Consider the following 24,266-nt stretch of genomic DNA (forward strand, 5'->3'; position numbering starts at 1 on the left):
TTGTCCAGTGCCAGCATGGTCTGGTTTAGGGCAGAAGAGTGCTGGATGCTGTGGCATAGGTCATCTACACCACAGGACATGGGTACAAGCTCTGCTTAGGAATGCAGGGTGGGTCTGTGTCTGGATTTTATCTGATCTCACTGAGTGAGATATGGGTTAAAATTCAGCCATGGTTGACTGTGGAGAAGCTCTGGTGCCACAGCTGGAACTGCACATTGATCCCTCCAGCTGGTTGGGTAGCGTGAGGATGAGACACAGGATGCTGCAGGCATCAGAAAAGGGTCATGTGTGTCCCTCACTCCCTTTCCCCTTCCTTACGGAGATTCAGGCAAGGCTGGCTTTGCCTGAGCCCTCCTCTTTGGGCCCAGGTCTCCCTTCTCCATAACCTAGTCCAGTGCTCAGTAAGGGAGACCCTTTCTTGGGTGCCAGCTGGGAGAAGGGTAGGGAAGTGGGACAAGCTGGCACTCACCACTCATCCCGCAGCTGAAGGGTTAGTCTGTGCATCCTGACTCAGGATCAGACTGTGTCACAGCTAGTTCCCTGCCTTGCATTGCATCCCCTGGGAGCTGTCAGGAGGCTGCTGGAGCCGTGCGGTAACACGGGTCTCGGGGAGGCAAGCAAGGTCAGATGTCTGCTCAGAAATGAGATTGGTGATGATGCCACTGGTGCTGACAAATGGCCTGTCATTAATCTCTGACTCATGGCAGCGGAGAGGGCAGCGGTGGAAGAAACCCATGAGGTCACTGGCAGCCTCTCTCCCCCTAGGGGAGCTGCACACAACTTCCACACTAATCCTTTCTGCATGGGGTGGGCACCCCTCCCGGGGGACGGGGAGGAGTTCTTTTTCTTACACGCCTACCCTGAGTGTTTGTGTTTGTGTGCAAGTGCATGGCACAACTCCAGACTAGCTCCAGTCAAGCCCCTAAGCACCTGGGAACTGGCACGATGGTGCAGCCCCTGTCTGGACTGGATTGTGGCATCACGCTTGCAGTGGTGCAAGTGGGATGAAGGTTGAAACAAAGCTTGTGTTATCAGCGTGTTGCAATACCGTTGAGATACAGGAGGTGCTGTGCTGCTGGGAAATGCTGCAGGAAGCTGGGGGGAGACCAGGCTGGGATGTTCAAACCGTGGCTGTGGTCTCCCATGGGGGGGCATTGCCTGGGGCTGGGTCTGAAGGGTGCTCAGCCCTCTTGCAGAGCAGAAGCAGAGCAGAGCAAAAGACTTGGAGGTTATAGCCAAAACAGGCAGGACCTTCTGTGGTAGTGGATGCTGGTGGAGGTGCTGCACCCACTGCTCAGCCATGCTGGTGAGCTGCACAGGGCTGAGCTGCATTTCAGGGCTACTGTTGATGCTATGAGTACAAGCCTTGCATATGTACAGAGAACAGGTGACTTTCTCCTCTGGATTATTTGGGGTTTTTTTGAATCTCTTTCAAGAGGAAAGAAGACATGGTTATTCCATTTCTGACTCACTCCAGACGCTTGAACCACTCAGGTAGTGCTGAGGAGTTGATGGGCAGCAGCAGACACGGGATGTGGGATGGGGATTTCTATGTCTGAAAGAGCAAAAGGGAGCACTGATGGGGATATGGAGGTGCTGATTTTGGAGTGCGAGGGCTACCACCAGCCCAGGCTGCTGCAGTAGCGGCAGAGCCTGAGCTGTGCCTCCAGGATCTTCTCCTTCCACCTCTGCTGAGCTACAATTTCATTTTTTCACTTTTTTTCCATCCCCTCTTAACTGGAAGAAGTCCTAAATAAAGTTGCTGTCACTTTTATTTATGAACACAGAGGAAGAGATGGACAAAAAGCCTGTGTGCTCCTGACAGCTACAAAGCATCTGGCTGTTTTTCTTTGCTTGTGTTGGTGAGGCAATCGATCTGGGCACAGGAAACACCCTCCTTGGGTGCATGGGGCTCCTATGTGCCCCTGCTCAGGGCACTTCACGGGGTGGATGGGAGGGGGCTTTGCATCTTGGCTCCTGGCCATTGGCTGTCACAAGGCCAGGCTTGTCTGGGAACACCTGTCCTAAAATCCCAGACCCCTGAAAATACAGATGCATGAACATGCCTGCCTTAAGAATCCATCACAGGCTTCTCGTCTCCATCTTGATTGGTTCCAGTGAGGTCAACTTTTTTTAATAACTCCTGGACTTCGGCAGGGAAAACTATTTCCTTCAGGAAATAATATAATTAAGGCTGCCTGACACTTCTGATTATAAGCCCCTGTCTTCAGTTGCTTGAAACTACGCCAGCCTTTAACCATTTGGACTGAAACTTCACATGTCTCTGCCTCCGGCTGAATTTTTTTGGAAAATTTTAGCAAAGAGAGTTTTAAGCTGCTCGCAGAACAGAGTTCGGGGGAGAAAAAGGCATTATTCTATCCCCAGTTAAAAATAAAATTGAAAAAAAAGAAAACAACACAGAAAAATTCTTGCAGTTGTCGTGCTGAGAAAATTTTAGTATCTTTGTGCTGCGAAACTCGGTCTGATAGTTTTTGGGGAAGGTTTTCAGCCAGGCATCAGGGATCTGCCTGTTGCTGATGCTACAAAAATCCACCTTCCCTGCACCAAGTCGCGAGGCTCTGAGACACGCTGCTGTGTGGGTGTGTTATATATAGTGTGTGCAGGGAGGTTCCCACAGCAGGAACTGCGGTGCTTTGAGCGCACGTGAGTGCAAAACCTGTGCCCAGCTCTTGCACGGGATGCCTTGCTGCTTGGAAACTGTGGGCCCCTTCTGCTGGTCCAAGTAAAATTCATGGATCTCTGAAAGGTGTAGCTCCGGCTTGTGTTGGGGAGAAAGATTTTTGGCAAATGCTGTGTTTTTGGAACGTGGTTTTTTTGCAAGTGGTTTGGTTATCTGTTAGCCCTCTCTGTACTGTGCAGATGCATCATGTGGGACATGCAGCATGCCATGGGTACTGGGCATTCTCCAGGGTTTTGCAGGGACTTGTTTAAACAGTTAGTGCTTTTGCAGGCAGGTTCCTCTTAACTCAGCTTGTTGCTTCAGAAATGGCCAAAGCAGGAGTATTTGTGTGGAGGCAGCCCAGATGGGCCCTATAAAGCAGGTGTCACACTGATGAAGTGCCCTGACCGTAGCATTGCTGAGACCTCAAGTCCTGGTGATGCGGGATGAGCTCAGCACTGATGCAAACCCTCCTGCAGAGATCTGATCCAGGACTTGTCCATGCTCTGTGGCTGGCAGCATTTGCTCCTTATGTGAGCCCACCTGAGCTGTGACGAAGGCAGGTCTCAGTTTTTGGGGAAGCCTAACTCACAGATCTTCCTACTGGCTCAGCCGTAACACATGCCCCAAATCAGGTCCTTCAGCTGGTGACCTGATTTGGGCATGCCAGGTTCCTCCAAAACCCTGTTTGACCTCAATCTGGAGTTCCTAAAAAGCAAGTCATGCTTTGACTTCCATGTGGAAAGCTGGGCTGCTGGACCTGTGGCAAGGGGTGGTTTGTCCCATCAGCACAAGGCATAGAGGTGGCCGGGGCTGTCAGTCCTTCTCATATGGGCAGGTTCTGAGCAAAGGCATCAGGATTTTGTGCTTTGTATCCATAATAATGTACTCCCTCCCTTGAATATTCTGCTTGAGAGTATTCAGTGCTAAACCCACCTCTCTTCTCATATCCCTGCCAAGCTGAAGTTACAGCCCAGACAGGTCCCTGGCAGGTAGTGATGAACGAGTCTTGTCTCTTGCTGTAGCCTGGTCTCCTCTGTCCTGCTTCATCTGTGGCTTAAAAAAATAAAAATAAAAAAAATAACGAAAGAGTTGCATTGGCATTGCAGAACCAGAGGAGGCTTGGTGGGGAGGAGCCCTCTCCCCTCCTTGCCAGTCACTCATCAGCTCCAGGGTGCCTGGTAGAGCAGCTCTTGACTGATAGGGCATTGCGGCTGCTGGGCTTGGGGCAGCTGGAGTTAAATTTCTTGGTGGCTGACATCTGACAAGCATGATAAATTGCGGCACACCATGGCTGCCGGCATGACAAACAGTCCACTTCTCTCCTTTTAAGCTCTGGGCAAACTTTTTAATTATTTCCTAGCGATTTGCAAATGAGGGTTTCTCCATCAGGCATCCAGTGGAGTTTGGTGTGGGGGGGTATTTATTTATTTAGGTTTTGTAGGCAAGGTGGAAAGTGCATGGGGGTTGTAGTTTGTGTTTCTGTAGCATCCTCGTGTCTTACCTAGGCTTTGCATACGGTCCTGGAGAGGACTTTGGCAAAACTCATCAACTGAGGGTTGGGTGCTAATTAAAGCCTGTGATGTTCCAGGCTTGGAGCCGCTGTCACAGGGGAAAGCAGCTCTGCAGGAGTGACTCCCAGGCTTTCCTCTTGCCAGTGGAGTTTGGTTCTTATTTTTCATTTTTAATAATGCAGATCCATAAGACTTTGTTTTTCTCTTCAAAGCATTTAAAAAGGAGCGGGGGGGAAAACACAAACTCAGCCACAAGAGCTGGATAATGACCACAGATCTCAACTGATAATTTGTCTAACACAAAAAGCATATTTCCTGCTGTAAGGGAGGGCACTACTGGCTACGCTAATGCCTCAGACTCCATCTCACTAGGCACTGTGTCAGGCGTAGCACAGAAAGCTCCTCTCCCATTTCTAGTCCTTGGTGTCCGTGCTGCAAAGCCGTACACGCCTGCTTTCCTCTTCATGCTCCCAGGTTCAGTCAGAGTGGCCTCTCTCTGCACCACTTAACATGTGTATGAGACTTTTCAGGATTAGAGCTTAGGCAGTGCAAGACTTGGTGGGCAGATGCCTTGGTGCTGGGCTGACAGTGTAGTGTTGCTGTGCTGTTTCATCTGGGGAGCACTGCTGTCTGTCTTTAAAGAAGATCACAGATGCCCCAAGCTGCAGGATTTTTTTTTTTCCCTCTCCCATTTCATGTCTCTGAATCGAAACAATTAAGCAAATGCGTGCTTTGGGGCTGGACTGTGACGCTCATGTGGGAGGGCTCTTAGTCTAAACTAGCTTCATGTTTGCACCAGTTACCTCCAGCTGTCAGGGCTGGGAAACAGATGCCCCCCTCCCTTGGTTGTTTCCTAAACCCAAAGCAGTGGCAGAGCTCCACCTGGTAACCTGACAGGTTGTCTCTTCTGTTTTGTTGAAGAAAATCCCAGATCTGTGCAGCGAGGGTTGGTCAAGCAGTCAGAAGAATCCTCTGGACGTTTATGAAAATTTGGGGACGCCCCAAGGACTCTGGACTGGTGGAGAGGTAAGAGATGTGTTAAAAACCTTGCTCACCCAATTTGTACTTGATTGGTGTGGTCTGGACTACCTGGGTATGGTGGGTGTGCAGGACACATGTCTTCTGGTGAGGATGGCATTTATTAAAGTGTGACAAAAGGCTGCTTCTGGTTCTGGCATGTGAGCAGCCTTTTGGCTTCTATATGAAGAGGACAGATGCTGACAGTGATTATTTAGAATGTGGAGGGACAGGTTTGCAATGAAGAGCTTGGAAAATGCATGTCATGGACTGCACATGGACAGTATCTTCATAAAGAACTCTCCCCACTTGAAAGCCCTTGGGGCAGCTCAGAGCTGTATCGTCTAACCAGGGTAGCAGAGGTCCTGTTGTGGCTGAACCACTCTGGAGCAGGTAAGTGTCACCCAGCCCTGCTTTGTGATGGGAGGTGAGGTGCCACCTCTTGCAGACAAGCACAGCCTGGAGCTCTCAGGTCTGCTTGATATTCTTTATGCTTTCCTGCCCTGGGAGGCTTTCCCAGATGTGATGGACCTCCACGGGCTATGCTTGAAAAGGGCTGCATCCTCTTAGGAAACCAACAACACCACCAGCCATGATCAAGAGATTGCCTCACCTCTGAGACCTGTTGCATATGTGCTCTGTATGGGGCTGTGGTAACACAGTGCTGTTTGAGGAGGGATTTGGGGTCATTTTCTCCAAGCCACAGGGACCCTGGTGGAGCAGGAAAGGGGCCTGTGAATGGAACTGCCACTCTTGGGGACACAGAGCCTGCATAGCTGTGCTGGGGAAGCCAGTGCTTGCTGATGCTCTCCTTGAGAAATGAAAATGATGAATTAAAATTTAACAAGTCTCTAAACGCCAAGCAAGGACATCTTAAGTAGGAATTGTCACCGTTTGACTAGCACAGTCTCTCACTTAGACACTAAAACTGCATGACTGGTTACATTGATCTTGGAAAGCAATAGCTTATACCAAAGAGGAGAAACTGTTGGCCAAAATAGCATGAAGTGTCATGAATTTTCCCTGTGCTTGTCCCCTGCCCTCTACCCCTGCATCATGTTTCCCAGGAGTGTTTTGCTGCCCCTTTAACATTGGATTGGCAGAGTCCCTTATCCCCTGAGCCACAAGCAAGGACAGAAATATACTCCCTGTGTGCAAGGCTGAATGTGGCCTCTGGAATTAAAAGGTCAAGGTTAAGGACCTGCAGGGGTGGACAACACCTGATGGAGCCACATGGGAACGGGCTGGGGTCTGGGCATGCAGAGGTGCTCTACAGCAGCAAAACCCTGCCCCTGAATTTGCCTGTTAGTGGCATCCGTGGAGTGGCGTGGAATAAGGACTCCTTCCCTCCCCATTCCTCGGTGTGGATCAGCCCACCCACGGGACTCCTCGCAGCTCTGCAAATAGAGCAGCTCGAGTAGGGTACATCTCTAATAATACCAATTACTGTTACATGCTGGCTACAAGGTACACTGGCGGTAATGGGATCCGGAGGGGGGGGGGAGGGGGGATGAAATGAAAGCGATGTAATATGGTGAGATAAATTAGTGTTGTAAAATTAGCCATGGGTCTAGTCAGGGATCTGACAAATGCGTCGCAGCTTTGGTACAAGCTCTGAGCGCTGCTGAATTGGATTTGGTGGCCCAGAGCAAAGCAGATGGGAGCAAGGGAAAAAAGAGTTTGAGGGGTCTCCAAACACACATTGTAATGGTTAATGCTGCTTGTTTCTTCCTCGGATTTGCTGAATGATATGTCCCCTGATGCCTGCTTATGTGTGGCAGACGAGGAGTAAAATCCCAGCTCAGAAGATATGCTGTTGGAGTAGCTTGAGCCTGGCAGAGAGATGGGAAGGGGGTTGGAGAAGCATCAGAAAGCTGGTACTCCTGCCAGCCTTCGTGCCTCAGCTGCCTGTCCCTGCTCTGCATCACTGACTTCCTTTCCTAGGTTTGCTCCCAAAGAGACCATTGATGGGGTTCAGGTGGGATGTCTGACAGGCAATTGGATATGTTTTAGCCTTGTTTCTGGTTTCTGCTGGTTTAGCCTTGTTTCTGGTTTAGCTGGTTTCTGCTTCCCATGTTGCAGCCTGACCTATTTTCCCATACCTGGATGGGCTCTGGGGCAGAAGGATGTCTGGAGCTGGGCATCCCACAGCAAAAGGATTTTGCCTGTTGACCAAGAGTGTACAGCCAACTCCTTCCAATCCTGATGCGCATATTATTCTTCACCCTCTGAGGCAGAACGTGGAAGCCAGGAAAAGGTTTTTTGTGCCTTATGGAGGCTGGGAAAGGGATGTGGCCAGTTCCAGTGGGATCCTCTTCCTGGTGGCTCGTTAGGAGAGGCTTCACTGGAGGGATACAAACAGTCCTGCCTGTGAGTGATGGACAGCCGGTGAGAGCCTCTTACGGATTTGTAAATGCAGCTAATTGCGTGTTTAATGGCTGACGCATTACATGGGATCTGGGGAGAGGCAGACATGATTTAGGTCTGTTTTGATAAGGCATGTTATGTGACTCACTATACTAAAAAAGGGAAAGAAAAATCCCGAATATGCTTTGTAGTGCCCTGTGGTGGAGCTGTGGGGGCCAGAGCGCTGCAAGAGGTTCTGTCCAAGGCCTCTCCAAGTCATGCCTTGATGGTGCAAGAGGTATGATGGGTGCAAGACAGACGTGCCTGCATCAAGGGACCTACTTGTCACATCCCTGGGGATGAGTTTGCAGAGGCCAGGCCACTGCCTTGTGTGGTTTTGCAGCAGCACCAAGTTGAGCAACAAATCCCAAGGGATTGTCTCAGCACTGCCTGGAGCATCCCAAGAGACTTGAGTTAACTTGTGTGCTGAATCCATGTGGATGGAGACCTGGGGAGACAAACTGCAGTTTGTGGGACGTCAGCCTGGCCACTGCCTGTGTCCCTGTGTCCTCCTGCTGTCCTCCTGCTGCAAGCAAAGCACAAGGTGCAGTACTGACACATTTAAGGTATTTCAGACTCCAGCCAGCCCCAGTGTTAAGTTGTCCTGGCAAAACCAATGGGGTGGTGAACTGTGGCAGTGTTAGGGAGCTCCTTCCCATGACTTTGCTGCAGGAGAAGCAGTGATGTGGGACCACAGCAGGACATTGAGCCGGTGGTTGAAGTGCCAGTAGCAGCATAAATAGAAATACAACTTCTCAGCTTCTTGTGCAGCAATGATATATCTTGTTTCTATTGACTTTCTTAAACCTCTAAAATACATTGTAGATTGATCAACAAATCTGCAAAAAGCACCTTTTTTTTTTTTTTTTGAAGTCTAAAGCAATTTTCTGCCTGCTCCTTGTGGTTGGCTCTGAGCAGACACATGTTCTCTTGTCCTATTTGAGGCTGGCATGCTGCCATGGTGGTAGGAAGTTTAGTAATACTAGAGCTGGATCGATTCAAGCCCATTATCTGTGCTGCCTGGGACTCGGTGGCGAAGGGGAAAAAATATTCTTCCCAAACGCATCAAAGCCCTGTGATAAGGACACACAGCTCTATTTATAGATGGATAGATGTCTTGCCAAAGCTCCTCTGCTGTCACTTGATTATGCAGTTTCTGAGTACTTAGCAGTGTTTGGGTTGAAGAAATATGTTGTATCTGGTGGCTGAGGTGTGTCCCCCTCCAGGCACAGCCCAGAGCATTAGTGCTTCAGTGTGGGCTTTGTCGTTCCTCCAAGTAGAGACCTGATTTTAGACAGTAAGAATGAAGTAGCTGAGAGATCTTGTAGGTAGCTGTGGAGTCTGTGACCAAGACTAAGTCTGACCAACAATCCCTCATCTTGTTCTTGCATTCGCACAGACCGCCAGAGACCTCAAAGCTCCAGAGCAGAATGGCCACAGACGTCACATCAGAGCAGTGTGGCTGCTGAGATGAGGGTTCACAGCCTGAGCATGGAGATCCTCCATCTCCTGGGATACCTGGCTCTCAGCTGTGCCACCCTCCTAGCAAAGAGATTTTTCCTACTGTTCACTCTAAACCTCACAAGCAGCAACATGTGGCCACTGACATATCATATGTCATGTATTTACCTTCTTCATCAGAGACTATCAAGGATATTGGAATTGGGATCAGCCATGCAAACTGCATGTTTGGAGTGGTTCCTCAGGCCAAGTTAGCTCAGGTCTTGCAGTGTATGTACACACACATGTTCTGTAAATGTGTGATTTTTGAGGGTATGGTGGAAAGGGGGGAATGAAATGGGTTAGCAACTCCAGATTCGGTTCCTGGTGTGAAGGAGCGCTTGTGCTCATGTGATAGAGTTTCTCTTCATTCCCTTTCATATGTTGCTCTGTCACAATAGTCATGAATTTGGGAATGGGAGAATGATAAATGGTTCATTCTGCTTAGCTTTGAGTGTTGTTGTTAAAGGTGCTGTGCTGACTTTCCCTCAGTTCTGACCCTAGGAAAAGCAGGGAAAAGTTTCTCCTGGCATCCAGTGAGAACTTTGTGTTTCAGCTATGCCCACTGTCATTCATCCTCTTGCTATGTGTTGCTTTGAAGAGCTTGGCTAAGTCTTCTCAACAGCTTCTAAGAATATTTCAGTGGCCCTGGCTGAATTTCCTCCAATTAATCAACATGTGTCTTGTCTTAGGGCTCCTAAAACTTAAGAGCAGTGTGTTGATGTGGTCCAAGTGCTGCATGACCTGTTGGCTGTGCCTCTGCTCCCCCAGCCCAGCCTGCTGTTGATTCCTTTGCTGCCTGGGCCCGCAGCTGGCTCGTGTGGGGCTTGCTGTCTGCCAGGGCCCACAATGGCACAGGGTGGGTGTTCCTATGCCCAAGCCCAGCACCAACCCACAGCAGCGAGATGGAGATTTCACAATAAGTGCTCTTTTTCAGGCCTCGGTGTATTGTGGCTCCGGGAGGGAAGGAGTTGTCCATGGGTAGTTTTGATGATTAACACCTGACTTCTTTTGGGTTTTTTAACACGTCCTCTTGGTCAGGTGCAGGATGGTCGCATGATGGATTCTGGCTGTGTGCCATTCCCAAGCCTGGGAGAAAGGATATTTCTCCTCCCCAGGGTGTCCATAATGTGTTCGCCTGCACGGCTCCTGCGGAGTGTTCCAAGCATCCTTTGCTCTCCGCTTGGTTTTAGTCTGTCTCCAGGGTGCCGCTTAGCCTTGCTCATATATTCCTCTGATGAGTGGGCAAGACAGGAAGCAAATACCTTTGTTACAAAACCACATATGGGCTTTCAACGGGTGATGACACTTCCCCAAGCTATCTGTCTGGTGAACGCACTTTCCCTCCTGCTTGTTTATATTCACAGGAGTGTTACTGGGCTGCGCAGGTGAGCCTTAGATGTCAAGAAAGATGTCAGTGTCAGGAGAAGGCTTTAATGCAAGTCTTCCTGCTGTTTTGTGTGATGGATGCTGGATGAGACCCCATTGTACTGAGGACCATGGGAGACGGACGGTCTGCTGGCTCTGGCACAGGAGCCATAGCTTAGGAGACTGGCAGCAGTAGTGCTGGAGGTGACATTTTGCAGCTGGCCTGGGATGCTGATCTACAGTGTGACTGAGATGATAATTCAGTATATGAGGGGTCTGATGGAGGCAAGCTGTGTACTCCAGTTAAAAGAAATAACCATCAGTAAGAGGGCCTGTACTCCCTCTAAAACCATTTCAGAGAGTGTCATGGATCCTGTGAGTCTCATGGCTCCTGGAGGGCTGTGGTGGTGGGTGCCTGATGCTCTGCACAGTAAAGCTGGAAATCGTGGGGCCACAAATGTGGAGGTGCATTTGCCTGAGGGAGGATCTGCCCCACTGAGTCCTGCCTCTGAGCCACGGGGAACCATTGTCAGCCTGGTGCAGGGGATACGTCTGCGTAAAATGGGCATCTGCTGCACCAGGTGGAAGGGAAAAAGTGCAGACCTACCTCCTCATAGTCCTCCTGATGCCCTAGGAGGGTGGTTGGAGGTGGGGATGTACTGGAGGAGCTGTTCAGCTGCAATGGGGATGGGCAGGATCCCACATATAGGTGGAAAGAGGAGCAAGGGGCTCAGCTGCACACAGCTGGATCCCTTCCATGTCCATGGTGCTCCCAAGGTCATGTGTGCTCAGCACCAGCGAGGCTGCTCAAAGAGGAGGGGGACAGCAGCATTGATTGCACCCCTTAGCAATGTCTAATGTATTATTTCCCCCTTTATTTATTTCCTCCTTTTTTAAGCTCTGGATAGCTCTAGGAAGCCTCCACTGAGGCCCGATGTCTCCAGGGCAATTTACAGCACACACTAGTCCCTCAGCAGTTGTTACAGCCCCAGATGAGAACACCTCAGTGCTGCCCTTCAGTAAGATCACATATTACCGGCTCTTTTTTCTTCCTCTTGCCCTAAATTGTTGCACTTTACATCGAAAAGGAGGGGCATGCACGTGGGGGCCAGCACAATTTATGGATCAGAAATTTATACGCTGCTGCAATGCTGTATTTTTCCCCCACAGTGACACTTTATTGCCACAAATTACCAAACAGGCAAGGTTACGCGACCGACAGCAGGCAGAGCTGTAAAGGGGACAGGAACAAGCAGCAGCAGGAAAAGTACCCAGAGGAGAGGGGGAGGTTGGGCACCAGGCAGAAATAAAAGGAGGCGGGACAAGCATCAGAAATCCTTACAGTGGGATGTGTGGGTGAAACTTGGGAATCGGTATGCCATCTCTGATGCATGGGCATGCCATGGGGCTGGGAGAGCAGCTGGTGGTCTAGGTTTGGATTCTGTAAATCATGGATTTTTAACTTTCTCCATCTCCCACCCCTGTCCCCCTAAAGTTGCCAGGTCCTTCTGCAGGATGCTTTTTTTTTTTTCTGAGGAGATGACAGGGTTTTAGTTGCTGAAGGTTTTTTCCTTGTGTTCAGGGTGGTGTCACCAGGGAGAAGCATCCTTAGAAAGTAAGACTTTATCTTCCTTCTAAGTGCCCTTCATCCCTAATAAGGTTCAGCCCATGACAGGGGTTCTTGGGAGGTGGTGGTGTCCCTGTGCCTACCTCTGCACCAGCAGTGGGTAAAACCTTGAAGCAACTTAAACCATACTGAACAGACAGATTCCCAGAGATGGGAATCGGCAGACTCCCATCTTGGGCTGGCTGAGGTCTTGTCATCCCAACCATTGCACCAGTGGAGTAAGGGCACCGCTCTGGGCAAATCCCAGGAGCATTGTGACTCCTATGAATAAGTTATTTGCAGTCTTATTTACTCAGTTTTGCTTTCAGCGTTCTGCCTATATGCTGTAGGGACAGTCAGGTCATCCTCTGGCTTTATTTGGGCATCCGGCTTGGATCTGGAGGCTGAAGGCTACTGGCAGAAACTTTTCTGCCTCCTTGGTAGAGGGAGTGAGGAGCTGGGGGTAGGAGGGCAGGCAGCATTCAGAGAGTTAATAAGAGGTGCTCTGCCATGAAAATGGTTTTCTTGCTGTATTTTCTTGCTTTATGGTTGTGGCGGAAACAAGTGTCCCAGGCTTGCCCTTTGGTGGGACAAGATGGTCACTTGTGTCCACCTGCATTAATACACTCAATATCCATGGTGGTGTGTGGGGCACAAGCACCAGCCCTTGGTCCGTTTCGCTGCCAAGAGCCGGCGGCAGCTCTGTTGTGACTTGCTTGGGCCCTGGTTCAGCAACTCTGTCTGCGCCCACTCACCCAAGTTAGATCAGCTTAACTTCAAACGAAATGTAAAAACTGAGAGGCCCTAGTTTGGTGGAGGTATTAAGGGTGCCTTTGAGCTGGAGACGCTGCTCAAAGCTGCCGGGGAGCTGTCACTACTGTTCTTGCTAAAAACACTACCCAGAGGAGCTGAGAGCTGCAGAGGCTCTGGGGCTTACCACACCAGCCCTTGGGAGAGCCAGCAATTCCATGTGCTATCCTCCCTGGCAGCAAGATAGAGTGGGTTCAAGGTGCCTTTGCACGACAGTGGACCATTGCACAAGGCAATTTGAGTTGTCTGTTCCTGTACTTGTAAAGGATAATTTCTCTTGAATCCCAATGCCATAAGCCAGGTATTTAATCTTGCTTGAAGGGAGCATGTCTAACGCATGCAGGGCATCACAAACAATAGTAAGCAATCAATAGGCTAAATCCTGAGGTCTCTTACCCAGACTTTGCTGGAGTAAAGGTTGACAAAGTGCTGAGTAGTTACTCCAGACTTCAGCCCTGAGCTGAGGGCAGAAGTGATTGACTGATTTATTGATAATGCATTTCACTATGAGTCTAGCCTGTCTGTTAGTCACAAATGCTCATTTAAGCATAAATCGTGGTCTGCCATGAGCAGATAGCTTCTCCTGCAGCGGAGCTGGGCAAAAGGATTTCAGATGAATGGCTTATTTGGTGAAAAACAGTTTTGGATCAACTCGAATAGGTCGTGTTTCTGTGTTGTGCTTGGCAAATAGCCTCAGCAGAAGAAAGTGAAAGCCCACTTGTGAAAAAGATGAAGCACTGGATTTTTACATGATGTTTAGATCTCCTTTCCAACTGGTTTTAGGTTTTATTCCCAAATCAAAAAACCAGACCAGTTACAGATGATTCCTCTGAAACTCCTTTTCCTTGCTCTCTGAAACCTTTTTTCCTCACCCTCTGTGCCTGGGTTCTGCATCAAGACTAGCAACACATGGCACTTCTTAAACCTACACTTCATTTATTTTTAGTTGGCCCAGCAGCGTGAGGGCTCAAGTGCTGACAGGCCTTCATTCAGGGCTGCTCAGTTGTGGTCTGGGAATGTGTAAGGCTGCTGAGGGGAAGCTCTCGCACCCCTGGGTTTGCTGCCACAATAGGGGACTGCCTTGCTGGACCCTTGGAAGGCTTGAAAGGGAGGTAGAGCAGGTAATAATGCCTTCTCCACCATGCAAGGTTAGGCAAAGCATTAGCTGTTCCTGCAACAAAGGGTGTGCAAGCCCTTTGGAGGTGTCTATGGAGTCACCTTCACTCCAAACTCTTAGCAGCTGGGACATGGCTTGCTTGCTCCCCTGTTCTCGAATCATTATCCTTTTCTTGATCCCTAAGCTGAGTAGTTTCTTACTAATTCAGGAATAAAACCATGCTACTCTATCACCTCCATAGCTGGCGTTTTTTCCCTGTAATGTTGCTTTTTCTTGATTTAAGCCTGGCTGCTGTTGGCTACCTCTGCGGTGGCTCCAAGAGTCTGTGCTAACTGTGGCAACACGTGGATGCATCCGTGGTGGATGGTGTAGGAAACCTCTCAGACAGATTTGTGCGTGTGTATATGCCTCTCTCAGTATTTCCTGTTAATTAATGGACACTGGAGTCTGTCGTCTGTAACGAGCACTCACTGGCGGGTGATAAATTGTTTGCATGACAAGATGGCAGTGAAAGCTGGGCGAGCTGCGGCTATCGGCGCTGGGCTTGGGAGTGAGGGGTGAACGTCAGTCAATGTCTGGATGGGAAGAGGGATGGTGAAAAGCCCAGCAGCCAAGTGCAAGATCCCCGAGGTATCCTGCCTGCTCATGCTGGAGGAACCCTTGCTGTGGGCTCCACAAGAAGGGCAATAGCGGTGCACCAGACTCTGTGATTACTTGGCAAACCCCAGCCCCATTGATGCTTTCTGATGTGGAGGGAGGAGGAGAAAGGGGCTTGTGCAGCAGTGGCCATCCCTGCTCCACAGGGTTGAGCTAGAGCTTGTAAAGATACACTTGGAACAAGCCCTCCTGACCCACACTGGGTTTTGCTGCCTCTCACACCACAAAGAAGGCACTGTGCCAGGGCCTGGGATCTGTTGTCCATCAGTGCTACGGCTTTCAGCAAACGCTGCCTGGTTGCTGGGGTACCCTGCAGTGGTGCCAGCACCATAAATGCCATGGACACCTTACGTGCTGGCAACACCATGCTAATGGTGGCACAAGGCTTGGCTGGGCATGCCTGTGTGGGACCAGTGCTTTTGGTCACCTCACTGGGCAGCATTTATGGAAGCAACTGTGTCCATACCACCAGTAAATGGGTTTCAAACCACGAGCAAATAGTGGTTGAGGTGATGTGTCACAGAGTGATGCAGTGGTGGTCCTTGTGGATGTGCGGGGGTGCAGGGCTGGACATGACAGATCCAAGCTGCTGGTGTTCACAGTGTTCGCAGCCTATTCAGTCACAGTTCTGAGCCCAAACTGAGCCCAAACTCTGAGACCCGCATAGGAGACACATCCTAGGGAAACAGCACTGCCACCAATATCTAGAGTCTCCTGCGGAGAAGCCATGGATTAACACTGATTCTTGCTGCGTCCCCTCTGGAGCACACCACACATGCTGCACACTGTAGATCCATCTCCATTTCAGCTGGCACACTGAAGTTGAGGTTCAATTGTCTGTTGTGCTCATTGGGACACCAGCAGGCAGAGCAGGGATCCTGCCTGGGAGGACAGCGTGGGTCCCTGTGGGATCCCTGCACCCCTGGGACCTGTCGTTCTTCCCACGGTGCAGGGGTAGCAGTCTGCATTTACTGGGGAATTGAATTATCTGCTTCCCTGAGTGGGGAAAATAATAATACTAAAAAAAGTGCCTTCCACTGGGTCATGAGCCATTACCTCGAGGGGCCCTTCATCAGCTGATGAATTCTACTTAATAAAATAAATACTGAGAGAAAATGTAATTGGATTTCATTTATTACCCAGTTCTGCCTAGCAGCCCCAGATTATACAAAAGCAATTAGAGAAAGCTCTCCATTAATAGCTATCTTCAAGCCGCCCAATGGGTTCATTCCATCAAACCTTCTGGCTTGTGTAATTTCCTTTCTTGGAGCTCGCTCCTGGCTGGGGGAGGATGTGGGGTGCACAGCGCCATTGCCAGCAGCCTGTAAACAAAAGCAGCCCTGTCTCTAACACTTCCAGAGGCATCATCTTCCCAAGCATGTGGCTCAGCCAAAGGGTATCCTGGTTTAGGGCGAGAAGCCAGAGCACCTGGGCAGTTTGGCATCAGACTAGGGCTTGGTTGTGCCTTCCCTGGGATGAAGCGCATCCTTCCTGTGCTTGGCATTGCCACACGGTGGATCTCTCTGTGCTGCTTGTCAGTGGGTATGCAGAGTCCCACGGGGGCATCGGGAGTAACGCTCTCCACCTGAAGATGTGGCTGGTTCTCTGGTGCTGATTTTTCCTGTAATGCCAGCAGGTTGCATCCCAGCTTTGGTCTCTGGCATCTTGCAGGGACACAGAATACTTCTGCTTCCTTGCTGTTTTTTGCTAGGAGCACAAGGAGTGCCTGGGACAGCTTGCTAAGGTTGGACAGAGAAATCTGTCTCATAGCAGCTCTCTTAAAAGTCTTATGGCAACAAAGGGAAGCATGCTTGAGGACAGCCACAGGGCACAGACAGATGTCGGGCACCGGTGTTGTCACTGCAGACAATGGCAGGTTAATCTGCAGCAGAGACTTAGTCTGGTATCTTTACTCATAATCCCTGTTTACAGTGGTGGATAGGGAGAGATGCTGATTGATCCTGGTGCACAGTCAGTGAGGAGTAGTCCGGGGTGGGAGTAGTAAGGGATGTGTACATCCCTCATGTGTGTAGCATGTGTGTGTACAGCTGTGAGAGGGGGCGACCCTCTCCCCCACTCTGCCAGCACTTGCAGCCCTGGAGGGAGGTTGTCCAGCCATGCTGGCCGCTTTTGGGTCAGTCTCATTTTTGAAGGGACTGTATTTTTGGTCTTGCTTCCGTGCTGCTTGCTGGCAAGGGAAGGTTGGCTAGCAAGTGAAGGGATCTGCGAAACTGATCCTGCTGGATGATGAGAAAATCAGAAGGGGGTTTACTGGGGGAAGCAAGTGTGGAAGCAGGGGAATGCAGGGAGGTGATGCAATGGAAGACCCAAAAGGGGCAAAGAGGGATGCTCTACTTGATGGGAGATGGGATCCCTTGCAAATGCCTTGTAAATGCAAGCTGTCTGCTTTTCCCCCTAGAAGAAGGAGAAGTGAAGGCGAGGGTTTGAGAGCATGAGAGGGGAGTGGTTGATGCTAATGTAACTACAGAGGCAGGGAATTAATTTTGGCTGGTGAGATGAAGGGTGGTATAAGGCCACCTTGCTCAGAGAGGGAAGAATTAGAGCATGATATGTTGAAACTCTGAGTCTATGAAGAGGGCTGAGGTGTGGGATTGGGAGGCGACCTTTCTAGCATGGAGTGAAGGATGTGGAAAGATCAGACACAGGCTGTTGGGCTGGTGCTGATGTTCCCTCATTCCCAGAGCAACAGCTTGTCTTTGGCCTGAGGGATAACCTTGGGCTCAGTTCTGAGATGACAGAAAAAATCCAAAAGAAGTAAATCCATCCTTCGAAGAAGAGTGGGGACCTGAAAACTGCTTTTTCCAAGCCAGCCAAATGCAGTGAATGCATTTTTTCTCTCATTGTTTATTTTTCACAGGGGTCTTTTATTTATACCCCCTTAACATCCCTGCCGTTAAAGCAGCCTTATTAGGATGCTGCCCTTCACCAAGGAACTCTGCTATCGAAAAAGAGCATTAAAGATTCAACAAATAGCTGAGAATTGGGATTGATCCTAACCTCCCATAAATGGGAGTACCTTCCCCCATTAATCAGCCTTGGTTTTCACTTACAGGATGATAGCCTCAGTGCTACACTTCTTCAGGACTAAAAGCACGTTAAATATTTATCACAGCTGAGTATTCACTTCCCCCGCTATTGCCAACTAAGATCCACTGCTTAAGCCTGCGTTGGCTTGACAAGTTGCATAGTGAGGTGGCATGCCATTAGGAAACCTCTTGTGCCAACGTGCTCTGCTCATTTGCTGCCCTAAGCACACAGAAATGGTGGCATCTCTCATCTTGAAGCATGGTCAGCATGGGACTGTACTATAAAGTCTCTCTCCTGGCATTTTGCAGTGGTAAATTAAACATACTTGGGTTTGCCCTTTAGCAGAGACTGGGTCATCCACACTCCTCCGTGTCTCAAAATAGGATTATTGCATCCCAACTGCTCTGTAGGAATACCCCTGGTCTGTGCTGAGGCTTTGCACCATGCCAGTGGCTGTGTTAGCAGTTCAAGTTGTGGCTGTTTACATTGCAGTGCTGGGAAGCATTTCCCAGTTTACGACAATGCTCATGGCTCCAGTGTTGTCCTCCCGTGCTGTAAGGATACAGGCAGTGCTCTGCCTTTCTGTATCGTGCTGGGAAAGAGTTCTTATTGCCTGGTGAGTCTTGAAATGATGACAGGGTGTTTAGTGATCCAGTTGGTCTAAATGTATGTAGATACAGCCTTGGTAACCGTGCCAGATGTGCCGTAGCATTTTGGAGAGCAGCTATTTTAGGAGCATCTCTGGAAGCTGCCTTTCCATTTTGCTCTCCAATCTTGTGCTGCATTTCTTAGAAGATGGCTCTTGACTTTGAGAGTTGCTGATGAACCTCAGAGGTTGGAAAAAGCATGGGCTACTCCATACTGGTGCCCTGACGTGCTGCTGTGAGCAAACCCTGAGCCATGATGTCCTGTTATCTGCTAAGGAAAAGCTCCCTGAGACGGTGGACAGTTTTGCTTCTGCACTGGGCTCAGTTCAAACTCCAACTGGCCAAGTCCAACAGCTGAGATTGAGCTGTTGTTGCTGAGTTAGTGCTTATTTTTTTATATATTTAACTAGTTAGCATCACCATGATGCATCTCCCTGTCTTTGCACACACACATCCCTCCCCCCCACCGCCTCCAGTTTGAGTTACTGATGTGTGTAGCCCTGTTATAGCCGTTTACATGTACAGGCGCACAATGTGTTTCATTATCCTTGTATCAAACTTGTTTTGCTGCTGTCACGCACCAGAAAAGTTAAACACGTCTGATCAAAGGCATGTAAACACAGCTTCAAAACAAATGCCCTCAAGTTCTGCCAAAAGCACAGAGCTGTCTCCGAGCAAATCACGTCTCATATTCCCCTGCTTGCGCCTCCCGCTTCTTCTCCAAGCGGGTGTGTGATGCTGCCTCATCTCAGGGAGCCTGGTGGGCTGCTGTTTGCAGCAGGGAAGGGTTGCCCACTGGTTGAGCAAACTGCAGTAGGGATTTGCACCAATGAGGCAGCTGGGAGGAGGGTGGAGCCTCAGCCATGGGGCAGGCAGGAAAAGCTTGCTGTGTTTTTGCACATGTGAGGCAGCAAACCACGGCTGGTGGGTCACAGGAAAGCAAAGCATGATATGAATTGGCTGGAAATAAAGGTGCTGAGTGTGCTTTTTCCAGGTCTTCCCTCAGGCTTCAGCTAGTGTATTATCCTGATGCAGGAGCTGGAGGATCAGGAGCATCCAAGGCTACTGCTGCCTGTGCTCTCAGGGCATCACTCTTGGGTTTGGGCTCGGCTTGAAGCAGTCAACCAATTGCATCCTTTGTGGGATGAGAGGGGCTGGGCAAAGGAACTGGGGATGGTCATAGACCAGGAACTGCTCATGCTCTGCTGTATTTCCAGCCCTGGGCAGGCAGGGAAGGGTGAGGAGAGGTGAGATTTGCACCCCTGGCTCAGGGACTCTTGTGTCACTTGATCTCCCATGAGATTGATAAAAAATAGGGGATGCTGTATAGTTGCTGACAAGTCAGGTTTTCATCTTATTAGAGACTCAGGGAGGGCTGTATATGCATCTTAAATGAGGATGGAATTCTGTGGGCTTTTGCAGCCTCTGAGGGCAGGTGTTTTTAGAAAACATTAGCTCCTTTCAAATCTGCCAGAAACCTATTCACAGCTTGGCTACCAGCACGGACAGCGAATAGTTTGGGAATTCATGAGCTTGTGAACTGACCCGGACTCTGCATATGACTTGCGCAGTGTCTTTGCCAAATGCCTTTGAATAATGGACATGTCAGAACCAGATGGGGTTGCAAATGGCAGGTTATTAGTGCCTGCTGCCTGTGCCAGGCAGTGCTGCACGTGTGTGCAAGCACGCAGTGAGCGGCACAGCCGTGTGCAGGGCTCATCCCGGGAGCAAGGGCAAGTGCAGTGTCTGGGTGGCTGCAGGTAAGGTTATCCAGTGGGTCTCCTTCAGAGCGCCTAATGGCGTTAACAGGGGAGATAAAAACTCAGTCGTCCCCCCACGTTGCTTCTGGACAGTCCCAGGCAGGCTGCAAAATGCCCTGCAGGCAGGGGGGATATGGTCAGAGGTTAATGATGGTGTCAGCCTTCATAAATCATCCCGAATGAGACCTGGGAAAATGTTGGGTTGGAGCTCTGATGCATGGCTTGGCTGAGTTGTCTTTCCTTTACCTTGGGCTTTTTATTCCATTTGTTTTTTAGGATTATCTGGGTGAAACTTTTGTGAGGCTGAAGGCACTGGAGGCTTTCCTGAGTGGAGAGGTAACCTGGGCTCTGTCTGGCCCCTGTTCCCGCCACGGGCTGGCTGATGTGCTGCAGAATAAATTAATTTCCCCCCTTTTATTGCCCTTAAGGAAGTAGCTCATGTGTCCCTAGGATGCCAGAAATCTTAGACTGGAGGGTATTGCCTGTCTTGTCGTGTAGAGGAGCAGCGTTCTCTGTGCTCACTGATGCTGGGTTTGGGATGGCTCTGAGTAGAGCCTGAACCACAACGACTGACTGTTCCAGTGATGCCTCTGGGCAAGCTCCTGGCTAGCCAAAGGGCTGCAGGGACCTCCTCTCAAGCTTTCCTCCCAGTCCTTCTCACTCACATGGGAACCACATTACGGGGATACCACAAAGTCCAAATATTTCACCTGGGAGAATCTTGTGCAGGAAGCAGGACTCCAAATAAGTCTTGCAAGGTGGAAACATGGAAAAGAAGTTATTGATGTCCCCACAAAAGGCCACCTCTGGGGCTGGCAGTGGTGGGCTGCTCTAGGCTGTGTGTGGTCCCGCAAAAGCTTCCAGACACTGACCGGGATGCTGGGAGGAGTGAAGCAGGGTACAGTGAATACTCCCTCCAATTTATTATTTATAAAGTACTGTCACAGCCCTGGAAGTGTTGGGACTCTCAGAAAAGCTATAGGAATGTACTAATTAAAGAACACAATGGGAATGTAAATTGGGAAAGCTCCCCAGGGGGAAGCAGCCCTGGGGGGAGCTAATTTGCCAGTCCCCACTCCTCCCCTGCAAACTGGCTGAGACACTGGAGCAATTAAGGAGGAATTTTAGTGTTAAATATAATCTGGAATTGTGTTTTTGGCTTTTTATTTTTTTGTAATTGGTTTATTTTTCTCTTGGGTAACTGTGTTTCCAATTCTGTAATTGGGACTTTAACCCTCTGTTCTGCTACAATAGGGGCTGGGTGGTGTTTTTGTGGTGGTGGGGTTTTTTTTGGGGGGGGGAATGAGAAGAGGATGTTTTGGGGGATGGAGGTTGATCTTTGTTTTGTGTTAAAAGCATATTCAGGTGACTCTGCCACCACCAAGGTGGCATGTCACTTCCTTGGAAGTCAAAGCTGGATGGAGTCGTCCCACAGATGGCACTGTGGGATCTTGGCAGCCTAGGACAAATTTGGGAAGCTCCCCGGGGGTCACTTCTGGGGTTGCTTTAGCTCCAAACAGATGTCATGAAGGATATATGGCCCCAGGGCAGAGCTAGCCAAAGCCCATCCAGTAGGGAACAAGCCCTAGCTTTGGAATCACGGAATCGCATAATGGTTTGGGTTGGAAAGGATCTTAAAGATCATCTCATTCCAGACCTCCTGCCACGGGCAGGGATAGTTTCCAGCAGACCAGGTTGCTCAAGGTCCCATCCAACCTGGCCTTCAACTCTTCCAGGGATGGGTCATCCACATCTTCTATGGGCAACCTATTCCAGGAATAAAGTATTGATTGTCAAAGTTGTCTCCTGAAACCCATTCTGAGACTGTGGTATTTTTGGTTGGTCTTTTTTCTTGCCCATTTCTCTTCTGTGTGGCCTGGCTTACCCTTTTGTGCTGTTTTCACTCATCTTGTCCTGCTCAGGAAATACATGTATTTGGTATTATTTGACCTGTGGCCAGTAGTATTGGCTCAGAGTACTGATTGTGATATATTTCTCCCTTTCTGTCAACTTCTTTTATACAGTCCAAGGACAGAAGACAAATGGGGAGACTCACAGATGTGAGGTGAAGACATGCTAAGGGTATAGCAGTGAGCAAAGGATGACCATGAGCTCATGTGCTGCTTGGTTTTGGGTTTGTGGGTCAGCTGTTTCCCTGAGGCCAGGTTTGCAGTTGAGCAAAGGGTTTGTGTTCTTGGGCTTTGGATGTTTTGTTTTGTTTCATCTTGAGCAGACACTTTAGTGTGCTGTTTATTGGAGGGTCCTCAAAGATTGTAAAAGAGCTTTGAGAAGAGAAACTGCTGTGATTATAGCCAGGTCTGTGTGTGATGGCTTGGTTGTTGGATTGTTTTCAGATGGTGCTCTTAGGCAGGCAGCAACTAGAATGTTGCGGGGTCCTCCTCTCTCATTTTTATTTTTCTGATTAACTTGAATATTTATCACATTTTTTTCAATAGGCATTAGTTGCCTGAGATTCTCATCCATTGTTAGTTACAGTTGGCAAGGGTTTGAGAGCTCTCTAAGCTGAAAACATCATTGATGTAGATTCATGTGATATGAGTACCCTCATATCACAGTAGGATTTTGTGTGGCTGTGGGGGCTGACTTGCACTAGATAAGCTAATGCTCTGTCATAGAACAGCATATCTGGTCCTAACCCTGAAAAGCCTGAATTCAGCCAAGCATGAGGGTTGCACGGCATTCTCTCCCCTCCCAGAGATATTGGGGAGGGGAGCCCCCATCCACCCAGCCCACTGCAGCTGGTGGTTTCTGCTGCCACAGGCCAGGCTCCATCCCCCGGGTCAAGCCACAATGCCCTGCGACCTCCTTGCTGTGGCTGCTCCGTGACAGCCTGGCAGCTCTTCACCTCCTCTGCCCGTCTGGATCAAATAGCTGCATGTGGTGAAGTCATACTGAGCCCAGGAGCTTGGAGAGAGCCCCTTCCCGGCCAGGGCTGGACAAGCTGCCCCCTGGCCAGGGAAGGCGAATCGTCCGGTGGGGCTGCCGCTGTGGTCCTCATCTCCCACCATGCTCCACATCTTGCACCATATTCCACACCTCCCACCATGGACTACATCTCCCACTGGGGAGAAATGGGCCCCGGGGTTTCAGCAGCATTCAGGAGATTGCTGCCAGGATCTGGAGCAATCCCAGCCATTTCCCTGTAAGCTTGCCTATATTTATTGCCATTTGTTCTGGTTTGTTTTTCCAAAAATAAAAGTTGGTTGAAGTACCACAAAGGCTTGGGAGAAAACAGGCTGAGGGAGCCTGGGGAAATAAAGATTTAGAGATTGTGCTGGGTCCTCCCCTTCTCCTTACCCCCAACTCTGAAACATACAGTGCATTTGTGGGATTTAAAACTCTTCCACCTTTTTTTACTGTAGGGCCTACAGACTTCATTTATTACCCACAGTAGACAGACTGGGGAGCAAAAATAGAAGAAAAGTAGTATTTTGCCTATATTTGAAGGTGGGGAGGGTAGAGCTGAGAGCATCTTCAGCCTTCCTGTGCTTCACACCTCTGGTTGGGAAGCTGCGGTGGAGCCAGGAGCATGGCTCACACCTCCCAAATCTCTGCCTCTCCTGCCTGCAGTACCAGTGATGGTCTTTTAGAGACTGCCCTGGGACCTGCTGACACTCAGGGTTGCATCCAGGTTCCAAATTGTCATTCTCCAATGTGGCTCTGACCAGCCTGTGCTGGGGTATCGTGTTCTCCCCAGACCTGATGCTGATCACTCTGCCTTCCTCCCTCTCTCATCATCTGAAGTTACTTTCCTCTGGAAGAGAGGAGTCAGGAGTATACGGGTGCTGATGGATCAGCATGTGCTTTCCTGGATTGGGGCCTTGCATTCCTCCTGCCCATCCAACTGGATGCGGGATCCCTCCTGGGCTAGCAGCGCTGGGGAGATGCTGCAGTGGGGGATGAGACCCGAGCAGTGCAGCGAGCCCTCTTGCCTGCAGCCACTGCCGCTGCTTTTCTGCTGGCAAAGAAACTCACCACCCTCGTGGGGATAAATTAAAATCAAGGAGCAACTGCTGTGTACTGGGCTGGGTCAGGCTGGCAGTGGCTATCGGATCTCAGTCCTAACCCCAGCCATCTCGTTTAACGTTCTGATCCGTGAGACAGCAGCTTCCCGC

The 24,266-nt window shown here is 49.8% G+C and overlaps 1 protein-coding gene across 6 annotated transcripts in view; it reads left to right on the forward strand.

Moving 5' to 3' along the window:
* The window catches only part of CNTFR (ciliary neurotrophic factor receptor), a 202,381-nt gene that overhangs the window by 46,367 nt on the left and 131,748 nt on the right, over positions 1-24,266 (forward strand). For all 6 annotated transcript variants that reach the window (XM_027722242.2, XM_027722244.2, XM_027722243.2 and 3 more), the window contains one exon: positions 5,116-5,220. In XM_027722242.2, the coding sequence (XP_027578043.1) occupies positions 5,116-5,220 (105 nt within the window). The remainder of the gene's footprint in view (positions 1-5,115; positions 5,221-24,266) is intronic.

This window comes from Pipra filicauda, unplaced genomic scaffold, assembly GCF_003945595.2.
Source record: "Pipra filicauda isolate LSUMZ 115617 unplaced genomic scaffold, ASM394559v2 scaffold343_size770392_pilon, whole genome shotgun sequence".
Lineage (NCBI taxonomy): Eukaryota > Metazoa > Chordata > Aves > Passeriformes > Pipridae > Pipra > Pipra filicauda.